Raw genomic sequence first — 15,302 nt, 5'->3', positions numbered from 1 at the left:
TGGTCAGTAACCCTGAGCCACCACTGCCCCTGAGGTCGACCAATACCGATAACCGTGCGTTCACACCAGAAGCGGCGAGAGCGTCAAAATTCACTGCCTTCAATGCTCGAGGACGCTCGTGGACGCTCTGACGTAGTTGAAATAGGCGGCAACGTTTGTTCAGAATGCGTTGTTTTGTGAACTATATTTAAAGGGGCCGCAATTTAAACATTCAGACATGTCGACCATCGACCATTTACTTTTTGCCGACCTATCACAAGTAGCGTATATCCTCATGAACTCTTTAAAATGTGAAAATAAGATATTGATCGATGGCAGAAAGTAATTAAAATTATAGTTGTTTGTTATCAAAATAAAATACATTTGTAATAATAACTGTGGTCTTGGTTGTTTTATATCCCTGTAAGCAAACAGGGACAGATCATATATTACTGGGAAACCCGCCATGGCAATAATTAGTTTCTCCTCCATTTTATCTTCGGAAGGAATGTTTGGTGGGAACCAAAGTTTACACGGTTGTGTTCTCTAGACTTCGCTAGAGCGGAGCACTTCTATATTCCAATAGGTTGCCGCCGAACCGCGTCACAGCTCATTACCATAATGTTGACTGCACTTGAACTTTCATCTGATGCCCACACCGCCCAAGACTCGCCGCGCCGCTTCTCGCCGCCGAGAGACGCTGGCTGTCATTGAAAATGAATGACTTCGGTCAATTTGACGCTCTCGCCGCCTCTGGTATGAACGCACGGTAAGGTGGTGGGATAGTTTTGACTACAAGAGACATTTTGGCTACAATGAGTCCAAAATGGATAAAATCCCAGATGCAGCATATTGAACAGCCAAAATCCCATTAATAACCCAGGGGAAAAAACGAGATGAAGATTTGTTGCATAACGTGAGACTTTTAACTATAAGCCCAAAATAGACTGGGGACTCTTATTTTGAAATGACGCAGACTTGGCCCCCTGTTACAATGCTCTCTATATAAGTTTTAACCAAATGAAGCTTTTTATAGCCTATATATTCACCAGATGAGGTTAAATGAAGAATAAGATTTATTGTTCATTAGATATGAAGTTAGAGTCATGATGTATGCATGGGCGGAGCTAGGAGTTTTTCAAAGGGGTGTCCAGGAAGGGGCACAGAAATGTTCGGGCAGCATTTTCATATCGTTGGACTATGGGGGCGAGGGGGGTGGATACAATGACACCCAGGACGGAGAGGTTTGGCGACTTTGGTGTGCACACATGTTAAGTTTATACATTTGTACAGAGATGATTTCACCTCTAAAGAACTAAATTGTGCCAAAAAATGACTAAAACAGCAACTGCTAGTAGGTTGGCCAATGGGGTGGCCAGGCTTCGGTGCATGGTGGCCACGGCCACCCCCCGGCCACCCCATAGCTCTGCCACTGGATGTATGTGCTAACACGGGACGTATGCGTATACACACATTTTTCTTCGCATACCCTCGCTTCAGTTTAAACACTTGATATCAAATAACAAAATATGCTTTGGAGTGAGAATATTATATATTTATTTATTTTTATTAGAGTAACAAGAATGGGGTGGAGGTGCCTAATTGTCATTAAAACGTCACAATACAAAAACATAGACTTTACATATACAGTATATCTCTTCCTTTTTGATTTTGGAGTGAAATATGACCTGACAAATGTTCTCATTTAATCGTTTCTATGGGAAAACGCTGCAGTCATTTGTACAGTCTTTGCTTGTCATAGACTGCACGAATGTGATTTCATCCATCATTGTGTTTTCCAATCAAGAATAATCATTTCATAAAATATTTCGATAGACGGATTTATAATTGTTCTGCCTTTTTAATTCATGTGTTATTTTATCGTCAAGATGCACATAATGTGATGTGAAAGATATTACAAAATCATGCAATTATTATAAAAATAGAAAATAAATAAAAACATGAATCTTGGTATTGACTGTAAAATTTTTGAAGAACGAAACGATACACACACACAAAAAAAGTTAATAATTTCCATTTTATTTTCATTCAATGAACTAAACGACATAAAAAACAAAGCAAAGTAATTTATTTTATTTTATTTAAGATGCATAAACTGTACAACGTCTTGCAATATGACAATATGACAGTCAAACCACTGTCTTAAGGCCCAGTTATACTTCCGGTCGCGCCCGGCCGACCGCTTTGCCTTTCTGAGCATATTTTTCTGACAGCGAACGAATAGGAACATGTTAGACGCATGCGCACTGCAACTGCTTCGTGTCACTCAGCTCGGTCAATGGCCAGCGCATGCGCAGACGATGCGCACAGCCGAGGTGGCGTGCGGTCAAGCGCGCGGCTGTGCAGATGACGCAATTTGCGTCACTCATACTGTGCGCGGATGATCCGCAACGCGCGCACCCGAAGTATACTTTGGCCTTTATAATGTCTACATAGTCAAATTAAACACCTTTAGTCAGCTGCATCTTCATTACAAGTGTATCCTATTCACAGACTTGCATATTTCAGACTTCTCTGGAGAAATAATCTCTGTGAACAAACAATGACTTTTGTCAAAACATCTCATTTGCATGCACTTTTAAATAGCAGTTCGTATTTTCTTAAAGTAAAAGTTGATAGTCTCAAGAAGCAGTTTATTTCATTAGTGCGATCTTAATTATTTACAAGAATACAACATTTGTTGTTTGTTTTTTTATCTGTTAATATTTTGCTCATAGTGAGTTGCTGTATCTGCATCAAAGCTGCTGGATTCAAAAGCCTCTTAAATGTCTGCACGGAGCAAAATATGCTTTGATTCTTTATGCATGCCAGAAATATTACCACCATGCATGTGAGCAAAATTAAAAATGTAAAGGAATATTCTGGGTTCAATATAAATTAAGATCAATCGAGAGCATTTGTGGCAACGATTTGATTACCACAAAAACAATGATGTCCCTCCATAACGGTCGTTTTAGGGTTCACAGTGTTACGTCGTCATGGCAACAAAGTTGTAAAAATAGATATAACATAAGACAGAAAGGTAAGAGATTTAATGACAGTAAAATCATGTTAACACTCATATTGTTTATGTCTTGTGTCTATACTTTTGAAACAGTATTTTAACATTTACAGATTAAACCCAAGTGATGCCGCACAAGCCCTCAAAAGTGAAGCCAAAACGTCTTGATCGCCCCCCGGTGGCTGGTCCTAGTATAGGTCATAAACCCCGCCTCCCCATGTTATTCAACAGGACGTGAGACCAACTAAACAATTAAATTACACTTCACATAGCTTTTTTCCAAAGATAGTTTCTGTCATTTACTGTCGTTTCTATCACGTTGATGTCATTTCAAGTGTTTGTTTTCAAAATAAGTTTGTTTTTAGTTATTTGATGCTATAAAAACGGTGCTGTGACATCATGATTGACAGCTGTGATTGACAGGTTCTCTGAGCGAAGTAGTCACTGAAGCACCAACAGACTTTTTTTTCGGGATCTTCGGAGGACAGATTGGATCTTTAAATTTAATATCTAAATTTCAATAATTAAGTATTTCAATTATTTTTTGCGATTGATTCAGCGAGTGTGAGGGCGGGGCCTTGATTTCGCAGCTTTACTTCCTGCTCACTACTGCGCAGGTCTGGTCCCGAAATCGCAACTGCGCAGACTCAAGTCCCAAGATGTCAGCGCCATATCGGGACACTGGCGGCTTCAGTTCTCACCAATGGAAAAGAGCGAAGGGGTGTCGGCCATCTTTTTTTACAGTCTATGATTAAACCCCATTGACTTATATCGTAAGTGTTTTACTGCGACACAGATTTCTGGGTGTCGCAGTAAAACGAGGGACGAGTCTTGTGGTAACCAACGTTATGCCACACATCCGGTCGACTGATCTGAACTTGTATTGAACCCGGAATATTCCTTAAAGAAATCGCTCCCTTCAACAGTCACACAATTAGGGGTGGGTAAAAATATAGATTTTATCTCTATATCGATCGTTAAATCACAAGATCAATCTTTTATTCTGTGCACAACCCTCCTTTAAAAATAGGAAGGAAAGCACTTGAATTTGCTATGCATGGCTAAAATGTATAGATTTGGCAATGGCTGGTAAATGCTCATATTTCACTCAGCAGTGATTGTGTAATAAACTGGTGGAGATCCTTTCAGTGTGTGTTGAGAGCAAAAGTTGCTCCACGTAATGCATGTCATTGAATAAAGTCTCTTTTACAATAATACCCTATCTCTACAGTCAAAAACAACAAAATAAACATTTAATTCTAATCACGCACAGCACAGTCTCTCTCATTAACATGCGCTCACTTACAGAATTGCCGGTTCTCTTAAAGAGACAGTACTGGTTTTAGCACATGTTCAAATCAATTAATTAATGTAATACTTGTAAATAGTACAAATTATGCAATTAAACAATGAACATGTAACAAAAATTATATATTAAATATAGTGTCCTATTTATTGATTGAATAGATGCAATTGAATCGGGAAATCTGTCTCGTTTTGGTAAAAAAAAAAACCAAGCAAACAAATAATTATAGTGACTAAATATCACATTGTTTTCTGGTAACTTTTTAAGTATAATATTGACATAATTTTTAATCTATTGATTATCAAGTAGTGTTCTTCACCCATGGCCAACCAGTTAAATATATATAAATATATTTATATGTATTAAATATTATAAAATTAATTTAAACAAAATAAAAATGTCTATAGGTGGCATTTTATGCATGAATAATGCATATAGTCTACTGTAACGTTTCTGGAAATACACTATATGTTGAGTATGATAACATTGATGGTAATTAACACCGAAAAAATGTATGTATTATTAAAAAACGACACATTAGTTAGCAGTTATGTGAATTTCATTCCATTTGAATTCTACCTTAAATTTAATTCTACATCCTTTTTGGTATCTCGTTTAAATTCAGGCATTCTTAATTTAACTCTGAATAGTGCACAAACCTGTTAGCATGTTATATTTGGTGAATTATTATACATACAGAACATTATATATCAAATGCGACACAAATATGGCGTGTGTGTGTGTGTGTGTGTGTCACAGTTACATATGATTCATCATCTTTCTTTTACAGCTAGTTATTAATTCAAAGATGTGCAGGGGTCATTTTTAGACACAGGTTCGGTTGTGGGCGTTGAAGTGTTTTTGTTGCTGTTAGTTGTTTGTCATGATCCACCACGACGCTGTAAGACAGAAAACGACAGAAAAGGAGAAAGATGCAGATATTACGAAAATAAAGCATCATAACTCCTCATGAATAGCCATGGAGGGGAGGTTTGGCCATGAGGACAGTATGCAATTCCTTTAGCTTCAAGGCTGATATTCAGAGGGATTTAAAAACACAATAAGTAATAAACGGTGTCGCCCACACGCTCTTACCTGGCATCAGCATAGTGGAGACCACCTCAGGATCCTCCAGCATGTCTATAATACAACGCTGAAACATCTTACTGGCATCAGACTGCAAATAACTGCAGAATGAGAGAGATTTCGTCAACTTGTATTGAACCTGAAATATTCCTTTAATCATGTCTAATTTCAAAAACAGCAGAGATACACTTGAGATCATTGAAATCGTGTTTTTAAGTGCAATTCATCATTGCATGAAAAGCCTAAAATTATAACCATCAAAACGCAAACAAAATCAAATGATTAAAACATTATAGCTACTATAATCAAGTTCAAGTCAAGTTAAGCTCCGTTGACTGCATTTGTGGCATAATGTTGATTACTTAACCCTCCTGTGGTATTCGGTCATTTTTGCTAAACTTTGACAAACAATAGTTTGATAATGTCTAAATTAGTGTTTTCAAAAATTCCGGTACCAAGTTGGTACTCAAACAAAAATTATTTACGATACCAGAATTTCTGGAGGTACCGGGGAACCGAGTACCGGGGTCTACCCGGGAACCCATGCAGAGGCGGGAACGTTCGAACGCTCACAACAAGCAAAAGATGACGACAAGCAAAGCTGCTGCGGAGTCTCAACTGAATCATGTCGAAAAGAAAAGTGGAAAAAAACCAGGTTTGGAAATTCATAAGTTAGGGAAACGTCATAGATCAGCAAAAACCTGTTAGTAAACGCTGCTTTCGCAATTTCCTGACGAAAGGAGGAAACACATTAAACTTAATAAAGCACCTGAAAGACAGACACCCGGATTTATTCAAGCAACTAAAGCAGGCGAGTTTAAAAGCATATTATCATTTGCATTAGGGCCGAAACGTTTAGTCGACATTATCGACATCGTCGAAAATACAAAATTGTCGAGAAAAATATTCGTTGTATCTCATTTAACGCAACATGAAATCACATTAAACTGTAACGATGACACGTGAGAGCAGCAGTTCAGAATTACACAGATCACAGATGCACTCGAAACTTTCAGTTTATTTGATGTAGATCCCAAAGTATCAGGGAATTATTAAAGTACATTCAGAAGCATGTCCCGTTTTGGAATAAGCGAGGCGGAGCTCTTTAAAGGAAACATCCCGGCGTAACATCTTAAATGCAGTAAAATGTAATGCATTATTGCTTTATTAAAGTTCAAATAATACAGAAGCAGCTCATGTTAATAACTATAAACTCAGAAACGGGCATTTCTATGTGCGGTCGGCGCCTCTTCTATGAGTCGTGTGAATGTCCCGATCTCAGGGGGAGAGATTGAAACTGCCCCGGCTGAGAGAGACTCTGTCACGGGACGCTCATCCCTCGAGCGCACACACTTAATCATAATATCTATATATATATATATGTCCATATGCATTTCTTATCATGAAGTAAATTGTCAATATGCAGCTTTATTAATACAAGAGCACTTTCCACATTTAGTTTGGAAATTGTTTTTTTTATTAATTCTATTGTTTGCTTGTTTATTTAGGATTTGATTTTTAGTACTTGGTAAACATTTAAATTAAAAGTTGCAAAAGTTGCAGCAAATCTTATATAAGTGTTCAAACATACTTTAACATACATTGTTCAGTTTTGTTATAATTAAAAAATAATATATTTAAATTAAAGTGTTGCTCAATGGCATATTTCTGTTCTTAGTTCTGCTGGTGATGTTTTGTTGACTTTGTTATTATAAGAGTGTTGCTTAGTAACCTGATTTTGTGTTTTGCTTTGGTTCCGAAAATGGTTTTGAGTACCGTGAAATTTCACTGGTATCGGTACCGACTACTGAAATTTTGGTACCGTGATGACACTAGTCTAAATATATATCCGAATATCTTGCGATAAAATACAAAATTAAGTTAAACAATCCATCAGACTACACAGTTGGTGGCTACAGCATCTACTGGCTGTTACTGGCATGTCATGTTATTTATATTTTATTCACCAGATGGCAAAAATCTGCCTCTTGTTTATGTCACATTCACATATATTCTTCATGTTTCAACTTATAGAAATGTAGGTTCTGAATTGTTTTTGTTTATGTATTTATTTGCTTATTCCAATATGCAAATGAATGGTAAAATGTTCACATGTAATTAAGATAAAAATTGCATAAAATTCCAAATGAAATGCACCATTTTATTGTTCTTCAGGAAAGAAGAAATGGTATAATTAGCATTATAATGAAAACCTTCCGGTCAAAAATTACCGTGAATACCAAAGATAGGTGCCATTTTTCAATACCATAGGAGGGTTAAACAAAGATGGCACTTACAATGGAAGTCAATGGGGACAATTTTTGGAGGGTTTAAAGGCAGAAATGTGACGCTTATAATTGTATAAAAGCACTTTCATAAATGATTGTGTTAAAACCTTTATTCTTATTTGTAAACAGTTGTAAAGTTGTTTAAATCACCGGTTTTATAGACGTTTGATAGTTTACAGTGTTACATCGTCATGGCAACAAAGATGTATAATTGTCTATATCTTCCCACAGATGCGGTTAGTAAGTGATTTTATCACAGTAAAATCATGTTAACACACATATTGTTTATGTCTCGTGTGAGTATTTTAATGTTTACAGATTAAACCCCATTGACTTCCATTGTAAGTGACTCACTTTATTTTTTTAAATAAATGACGGACAAGTTGAAATATATTGTTTATTGTACTCAACAATGTGCCACAAGTGCTGTCGATTGATGTTAAACCTGGAATATTCATTTAAAGCTACAACAGGAATTCTCCAGAACAACATCCAGGGATTCACAGTCACATCATGTCCAAGTCACTGTCAGCACAGATGAGTCGATCATCCAAAGGTGACGCACAACTACTGCACAGCGCTGCCCAACATACAAACCCCTCAGCTCTCCAGAAATAATATTCATTCATGATATAGATGAGACACTGGATTGCGTCGGCTTGAGACTCTTTACATTAAATGTGTTGATGCTGCACGTCAGAATGTTGCCTGTACACGAACCAATCAGCGGAGAGCTCGAGACTCTAAACATTCAAGCTAACAGAACTTTTAACTCCAGATCTCAATGCCATCAGAATACTGTGAACTCAGTTAAGCTCAATCGCACCACGACTAAAGCTTTCAAATCGTGCTTATTTTCTCCACAGGAGATATTTACATGGCAATTCTATTTTGAATGGCATTGCAAGGTATCGTTTGCAGTCCTGTTTGTTTCTTAGTTACATTAAATTAGATTAGAACTTTATCCATCAAATTGTTATAATGAAGATGGAAAATTCACACCTTGGATTTTCTTTATAGTGCTGTTATGAGAAACACAAATTGGTAACACAATCTGTCACGTGTAAATCATTCTAGAGCAGTGTGTATCGTGGAAGCAGGTCAGTGTGTGTGTGTGTGTGTGTGTGTGTGTGTGTGTGTGTGTGTCGCGTGTGAAGTCTGTGCTATGATATAAGCCATTTGCTAATTTAAAATGTGAGTCTAATAAGACCCTCAACAATCTGGCATGAAAACACAGGGTACACACACATATACACACTACACACACACATATACACACTACGCACCACACAGATACACACTCACACACACAGTTACACACTCACAGATACACACACATATACACACACACAGATATACACACAAATACATACACACACTCACACATATACACACAGACAGACATATACATACACATACACACACACACATATACACACAGACAGACACAGACATATACATACACACACACACACATACATACACAGACACACACTCACACACATACATACACAGACAAACACTCACACACACACATACATACACAGACACACACTCACACACACACACACATACACACATACACATACATACACAGACACACACTCACACACATACATACACAGACAAACACTCACACACACACATACATACACAGACACACACTCACACACACACACACACACACACATACACATACATACACATACATACACAGACAAACACCCACACACACACATACACACATACACATACATACACAGACAAACACCCACACACACACATACACACATACACATACATACACAGACAAACACCCACACACACACATACACACATACACATACATACACAGACTCACACACACACTCACACACACACACACACACACATACACATACATACACATACATACACAGACAAACACCCACACACACACATACACATACACTCACACACACACATACACACATACACACACACACACACACACACACACACACACACTCACACACACACACACACACATACACATACATACACATACATACACAGACAAACACCCACACACACACACACACACACACACACACACTCACACACACACACACACACATACACATACATACACATACATACACAGACAAACACCCACACACACACATACACACATACATACACAGACTCACACTCACACACTCACACACACACACACATACACACATACACACATACACATACATACACAGACAAACACCCACACACACACATACACACATACACATACATACACAGACTCACACTCACACACACACACACACACACACATACACACATACACACATACACATACATACACAGACACACACTCTCACTCACACACTCACACACACACACACACACACACACACACACACTCACAGCAAGCCAGCAAAACTGAGGTTGTCCATATAACCTATAAGCTGTAGAACTCAGTTGGAGCTTCTTTAATTGAAGGACTACAGCAGGGGATTAAACAAACGCACAAATGTTTTGCATATGTAAGAATGAAGCATCAGGATGTTTTTCCAAAGACTCGTGTCTAAACCTGTCCCAACTACGATCTAAATCTCTGCATTTCAATAACACACACCCACCTCATCCAGGAAATACGGTCCTGCCAAAATTCATATATGATGTAGCAGCTCTTCTCAGGCAGTTTCTGAATGGACACACTGAACGAGAGACATGACGGCTCGTCAATGGGAAGATTATTTAGTAAGACGGTTAGAACATTGAGAAATCATAAAATCCTGAGAGATAATAATATAAGAAGGATAATAATAAGGGATAATGTACGGTCAGCCGGTCATGATAGCAAATAAACCTCCACAGGGCCTTGTATAAATGTGCTAAAGGGGTTTATTTTGGGATAATATCCTGCTATAGCTGTTCATTAGCATGCTTATTACACTGCTACAACAGTTATTATTAAAGCTCTTTCACCGCTGAATGTAAGAATTCCAGAGAGCCGTTCATTAAATATGATTTTTACAGTTCAGTTGATGGTTCTCTAGAACGGGTTTTCAAACTCTTTGATGCCATATCACTAATGTGATATTAGTGTAATATTATAAAGACAGCATGTTAGCAAAATTAAATAATTGGCTTTTATTTTGTCATTGTACTAAAGAAAGTTAATGTGCCAAACCTATATTTTTACTTGCGAAACCTTTATTTTTATTTTTAATTATTTTAATAATACCTTTAGTATTATTGCGAATCATATAGTTTTAATTGTAGAACCTACAGGTATAGTTTTAATTATGGAATCTGTAGTTTTAATTACGGTACCTATAGTTTTAAATGTGGAACCTATTGTTACGATCCCGTGTTGCCCGCCCCGTGTTTCACTGTCCGTGTAAGAAACTACATTTCCCATGTTTCCCGGCCCTCATCACTGCCTGCACTGTGTTATTGTCCGCACCTGTTCGTGATTTCGTTGTTTTCTCTTTCCTTTGTGGTTTGTTACCGTTGCACGTTGATCGTTTCATGTCCGCTGTTCATGTTCCTGACGTCTTCGTGTTCGTTCGAGGTTTCCTTGCCCTTTATGGATGTTTTCCCAACCTGTGTTGCCCCTCAATGTTCTTCCGTGTTTTAGTTTCTTTTCCCATCGTGGACCTTTCATTTGTTCCTGTGTTTGTATAATTATTATTTATTTGTGAATAAATAATTTGGATCCGCACCTCCCGTCTGCCTTCTCCTACTTCCCACACTCATAACACCTATAGTTGAAATGACGAAACCTATAATTTGAATTGCAGAATCTAGAGTTTAACTAGTGGAACATATAGTTGAATTTGTGGAACCTATAATTTTAATTGCAGAACCTGTCGTTTTAATTGTGGAACCTATAGTTTTAATTGTGGAACCTGTAGTTTTAATTGCGGAACCTATAGTTTTAATTGTGGAACCTGTAGTTTTAATTGTGGAACCTGTAGTTTTAATTGCGGAACCTGTAGTTTTAATTGCGGAACCTATAGTTTTAATTGTGGAACCTGTAGTTGTAATTGTGGAACATGTAGTTTTAATTGTGGAACCTGTAGTTTTAATTGCGGAACCTGTAGTTTTAATTGCGGAACCTATAGTTTTAATTGCGGAACCTGTAGTTTTAATTGTGGAACCTGTAGTTTTAATTGTGGAACATGTAGTTTTAATTGTGGAACCTGTAGTTTTAATTGTGGAACCTATAGTTTTAATTGTTGAACCTATAGTTTTAATTGCGGAACCTATAGTTTTAATTGTGGAACCTGTAGTTTTAATTGCGGAACCTATAGTTTTAATTGTGGAACATGTAGTTTTAATTGCGGAACCTATATTTTTAATTGCGGAACCTATAGTTTTCATTGTGGAACCTATAGCTGAATTTGCAGAAAACCTATAATTTTAATCGCGGAACCTATAGTTTTAATTGTGGAACCTATAGTTTTAATTGTGGAACCTATAGCTGAAATTTCGAAACCTATAATTTTAATGGTAGAATCTATAGTTTTAATGGTGGAACCTATAGTTGAAATTGTGGAACCTATAGTTTTAATTGCGGAACCTATAGCTGAAATTGCGAAACCTATCATTTTAATGGTAGAATCTATAGTTGAAATAGTGGAACCTATAGTTTTAATGGTGGAACCTATAGTTGAAATTGTGGAACCTATAGTTTTAATTGCGGAACCTATAGCTGAAATTGCGAAACCTATAATTTTAATGGTAGAATCTATAGTTGAAATAGTGGAACCTATAGTTTTAATGGTGGAACCTATAGTTGAAATTGTGGAACCTATAGTTTTAATTGCGGAACCTATAGCTGAAATTGTGGAACCTATAGTTTTAATTGCGAAACCTATAGTTTTAATAGTGGAACCTATATTTTTAATTGCCAAAACTTTTAGTTGTAATTGCGGAACCTATAGTTTTACTAGTGGAACCTATAGTTTTACTAGTGGAACCTATAGTTTTGAATGGCCAAACCTTTATTTTTAATTGGGGAACCTGTAACTTTATTTCCGGAACCTATATTTTTAATTGCGGAACGTTTAATTTTAATTGTCTTTTGAATTTGAACACATCTTGTGTTATCTGAAAAATGACTTTTTGTTGACTTTTTATTTTTCTTTCTTATTTTCACTACTAATGTTAGACGTATACACCTGAAGAGAAACATTACATGAATTTAATGTACAGTCAACCGGTCATGTGTCATTTGTTTGGCAAATCTTGACCGGCTGAAGAACATTTTCCCCTTCTAGATCATGCTAACTGTACAATGATCGAAGTTCACTGAGATTTCATATCATCATAATCACTTCACAGTTTATCATGTGAGTGAATGTGGCGTGTGTCTCACTGTATGTTGTCGTTTTGATTGGCGGTGGAGTCGGCATAAGTTTTCAGAGCCTTCTGAAACTCCTCGAGATCATTCTCTATCACCATCATCTGTCTCTGAACCAGAAGAATGTTCTAGACAGAGAGGGGGATTTAAGAAATGCAATGGTTATATCAAACAACAGCACAATGTTACGACTGGAAGAAGAAGAGTGGCGAGAGTAAATGGAGACGTTACGAAAGCACTCACTGATTTATATGTGCTGGACAGAGTATCTTCTTTCAGAGGCTCCAACTTTGGACTCTAGAAATGAAGAATACATCAAAACTGATTCATAAATCAAGTTGTCTGATGGATGGACAGATTTAGATAGGTTTAATTAAGTAGATGGTCACCTGACACTCCAGTTTGTCGATGAGTTGCTGCAGTCTGTTGATCTGAGAGCACCAGTGTTCATCTGTATCTACAGTAACACCTGAGAAACAACACACAACGATACACGGTACACAACTCAACTCATAACCAATGCATATTGTCTGAGTGTGTGTGTGTCTGAGAGTGTGTGTGTCTGTCTGAGTGTGTGTGTGTGTGTGTGTCTGTCTGAGTGTGTCTTTGTGTGTGTCTGAGTGTGTCTGTGTGTGTGTCTGTATGAGTGTGTCTTTGTGTGTGTCTGAGTGTGTGTGTGGGTGTGTATGTGTGTGGGTGTGTTTGAGTGTGTGTGTGTGTCTGTATGTGTGCGTGTTTGTGTGTGTAAATATGTGTGCACGTGTGTGTATGTGTGGGTGTGTATGTGTCTTTGTGTTTGTGTGTATTTATTTAAGTGTGTGTATATGTGTGTGTGTGTATTTATGTTTGTGGGTGTGTGTATGTGTGTATTAGACTTGTAGTCAAGACCGCCTAAACCGAGACCAAGACACTACCAAGACCAGAGGGTATCGAGACCGAGACCAAGACAGACCAAGTCGAGACCAAGACCGAGACCAAGTCGAGACCAAGACCGAGACAAAGTCGAGACCGGAGGGGAAAAAAGAAAAAGTTGGTCGTTTTGTCGCTATGGTTTTACACACACACACACACCGTTGGTGGTGCGCTCAAAGTCATCTGTCAGTTGTGCAGTTACCCAAAATCTCGTTACTTAGCATGTAACGTTACACTCTTCACCAGGTTAACGTTAGTTACGTCCTTAGAGAGGCTTGCAAAAACTTATACCGTACGTGTGAGAAGAACACATGATAAACAACAATAATTCAGCAGATACATGATCTGTTTGGTCATGGGAGGTTGGAAAGGTTTTACCTCAAAGAGTTTGCAAATGGGTAGATAGCTTACCTTTCCCTGTGTTTACGCTCCAGGTGTCTGGTGAACGTTGAGGTGGTCCCGGCTGTCTCTGTCAAGCAGACTTTGCAGAATCTACATTTCGCCAAATGCTTCTTTTTATTTGCCGATGTGCAGAAGAACTCATTGTGTTCTACGAAAGCAAATTTTATGACCAAGGAATTCGCTGACATGCTACTGACTGACTGTGCTCTTTACGCTCTACGCTACACTCACTCACTGAGGCATAATGTTATATGGGTGGATGAGCGCCAACGGCTGTGTCACAAAAAAATACATGTGATTGGTTGCATTTGAAGGGCGCGAAATAATAATACTGTTGCATTATCGAACGTTGTGTCGTCGTGGATATTGTAGTATTGTATTGCTAAATCCTCCGACCACTATGTCGGTCTGAGACAGCGAGACCTAGATGAGACCGAGAGGTCCGAGACCAAGACAAGACCAAAGACCGTCAAGGCCGTGACAAGACCGAGACCACGTAAAAGTGGTCTCGAGACCAAGACCGGTCTCGAGACATACATCACTAGTGTGTATGTATTTATGTATGTGTGTGTGTGTGTGTGTGTGTGTGTATATGTGTGTGTGTCTGAGTGTGCTACCAGTAGTGAGAATGCCTGAGTATGGATCAGTAGGTGACAGACACATGTTCTTCTGTACTCGACGGCCACATCTTTTGTTGTTCTTCTGTACGGCCAGATGCTCCGGGACTTTCACAACCTCCACTCTATAGAGAGAAAAGAGAGATACGTCATAGCACCTTAAAATGGTTCTTATATGCAGTCACAGGAAAATTTAATTAAAAAGGTTTCTGAAAGGGATGCACTGATAAAAACAATGTGTGTGCTGCTACGATATCCGATTATTTAGAGCAACATCTGCCGATACCGATAATTTGTTGGTTCTGCTTTTATGCTACCCTGT

At 38.0% G+C, this 15,302-nt stretch overlaps 1 protein-coding gene across 1 annotated transcript in view; it reads right to left on the bottom strand.

Annotated features, from left to right (window-relative positions):
* Positions 1-2,018: 2,018 nt before the first annotated feature.
* Positions 2,019-15,302, bottom strand: part of LOC127653918 (N-terminal EF-hand calcium-binding protein 1-like) — a 49,315-nt gene continuing 36,031 nt past the window's right edge. Inside the window, exons 7-13 of the mRNA XM_052140777.1 lie at positions 14,981-15,105; positions 13,439-13,518; positions 13,293-13,346; positions 13,065-13,177; positions 10,318-10,395; positions 5,403-5,494; positions 2,019-5,206 (exon numbers count right to left, since the gene is read on the bottom strand). Of these exons, the coding sequence (XP_051996737.1) occupies positions 5,178-5,206; positions 5,403-5,494; positions 10,318-10,395; positions 13,065-13,177; positions 13,293-13,346; positions 13,439-13,518; positions 14,981-15,105 (571 nt within the window). The 3' untranslated portion in view covers positions 2,019-5,177. The remainder of the gene's footprint in view (positions 5,207-5,402; positions 5,495-10,317; positions 10,396-13,064; positions 13,178-13,292; positions 13,347-13,438; positions 13,519-14,980; positions 15,106-15,302) is intronic.

This window comes from Xyrauchen texanus, chromosome 13 (assembly GCF_025860055.1).
Source record: "Xyrauchen texanus isolate HMW12.3.18 chromosome 13, RBS_HiC_50CHRs, whole genome shotgun sequence".
NCBI lineage: Eukaryota > Metazoa > Chordata > Actinopteri > Cypriniformes > Catostomidae > Xyrauchen > Xyrauchen texanus.
Note: the sequence above shows the minus strand (reverse complement) of the source record. Positions and strands in the feature narration are given on the sequence as shown.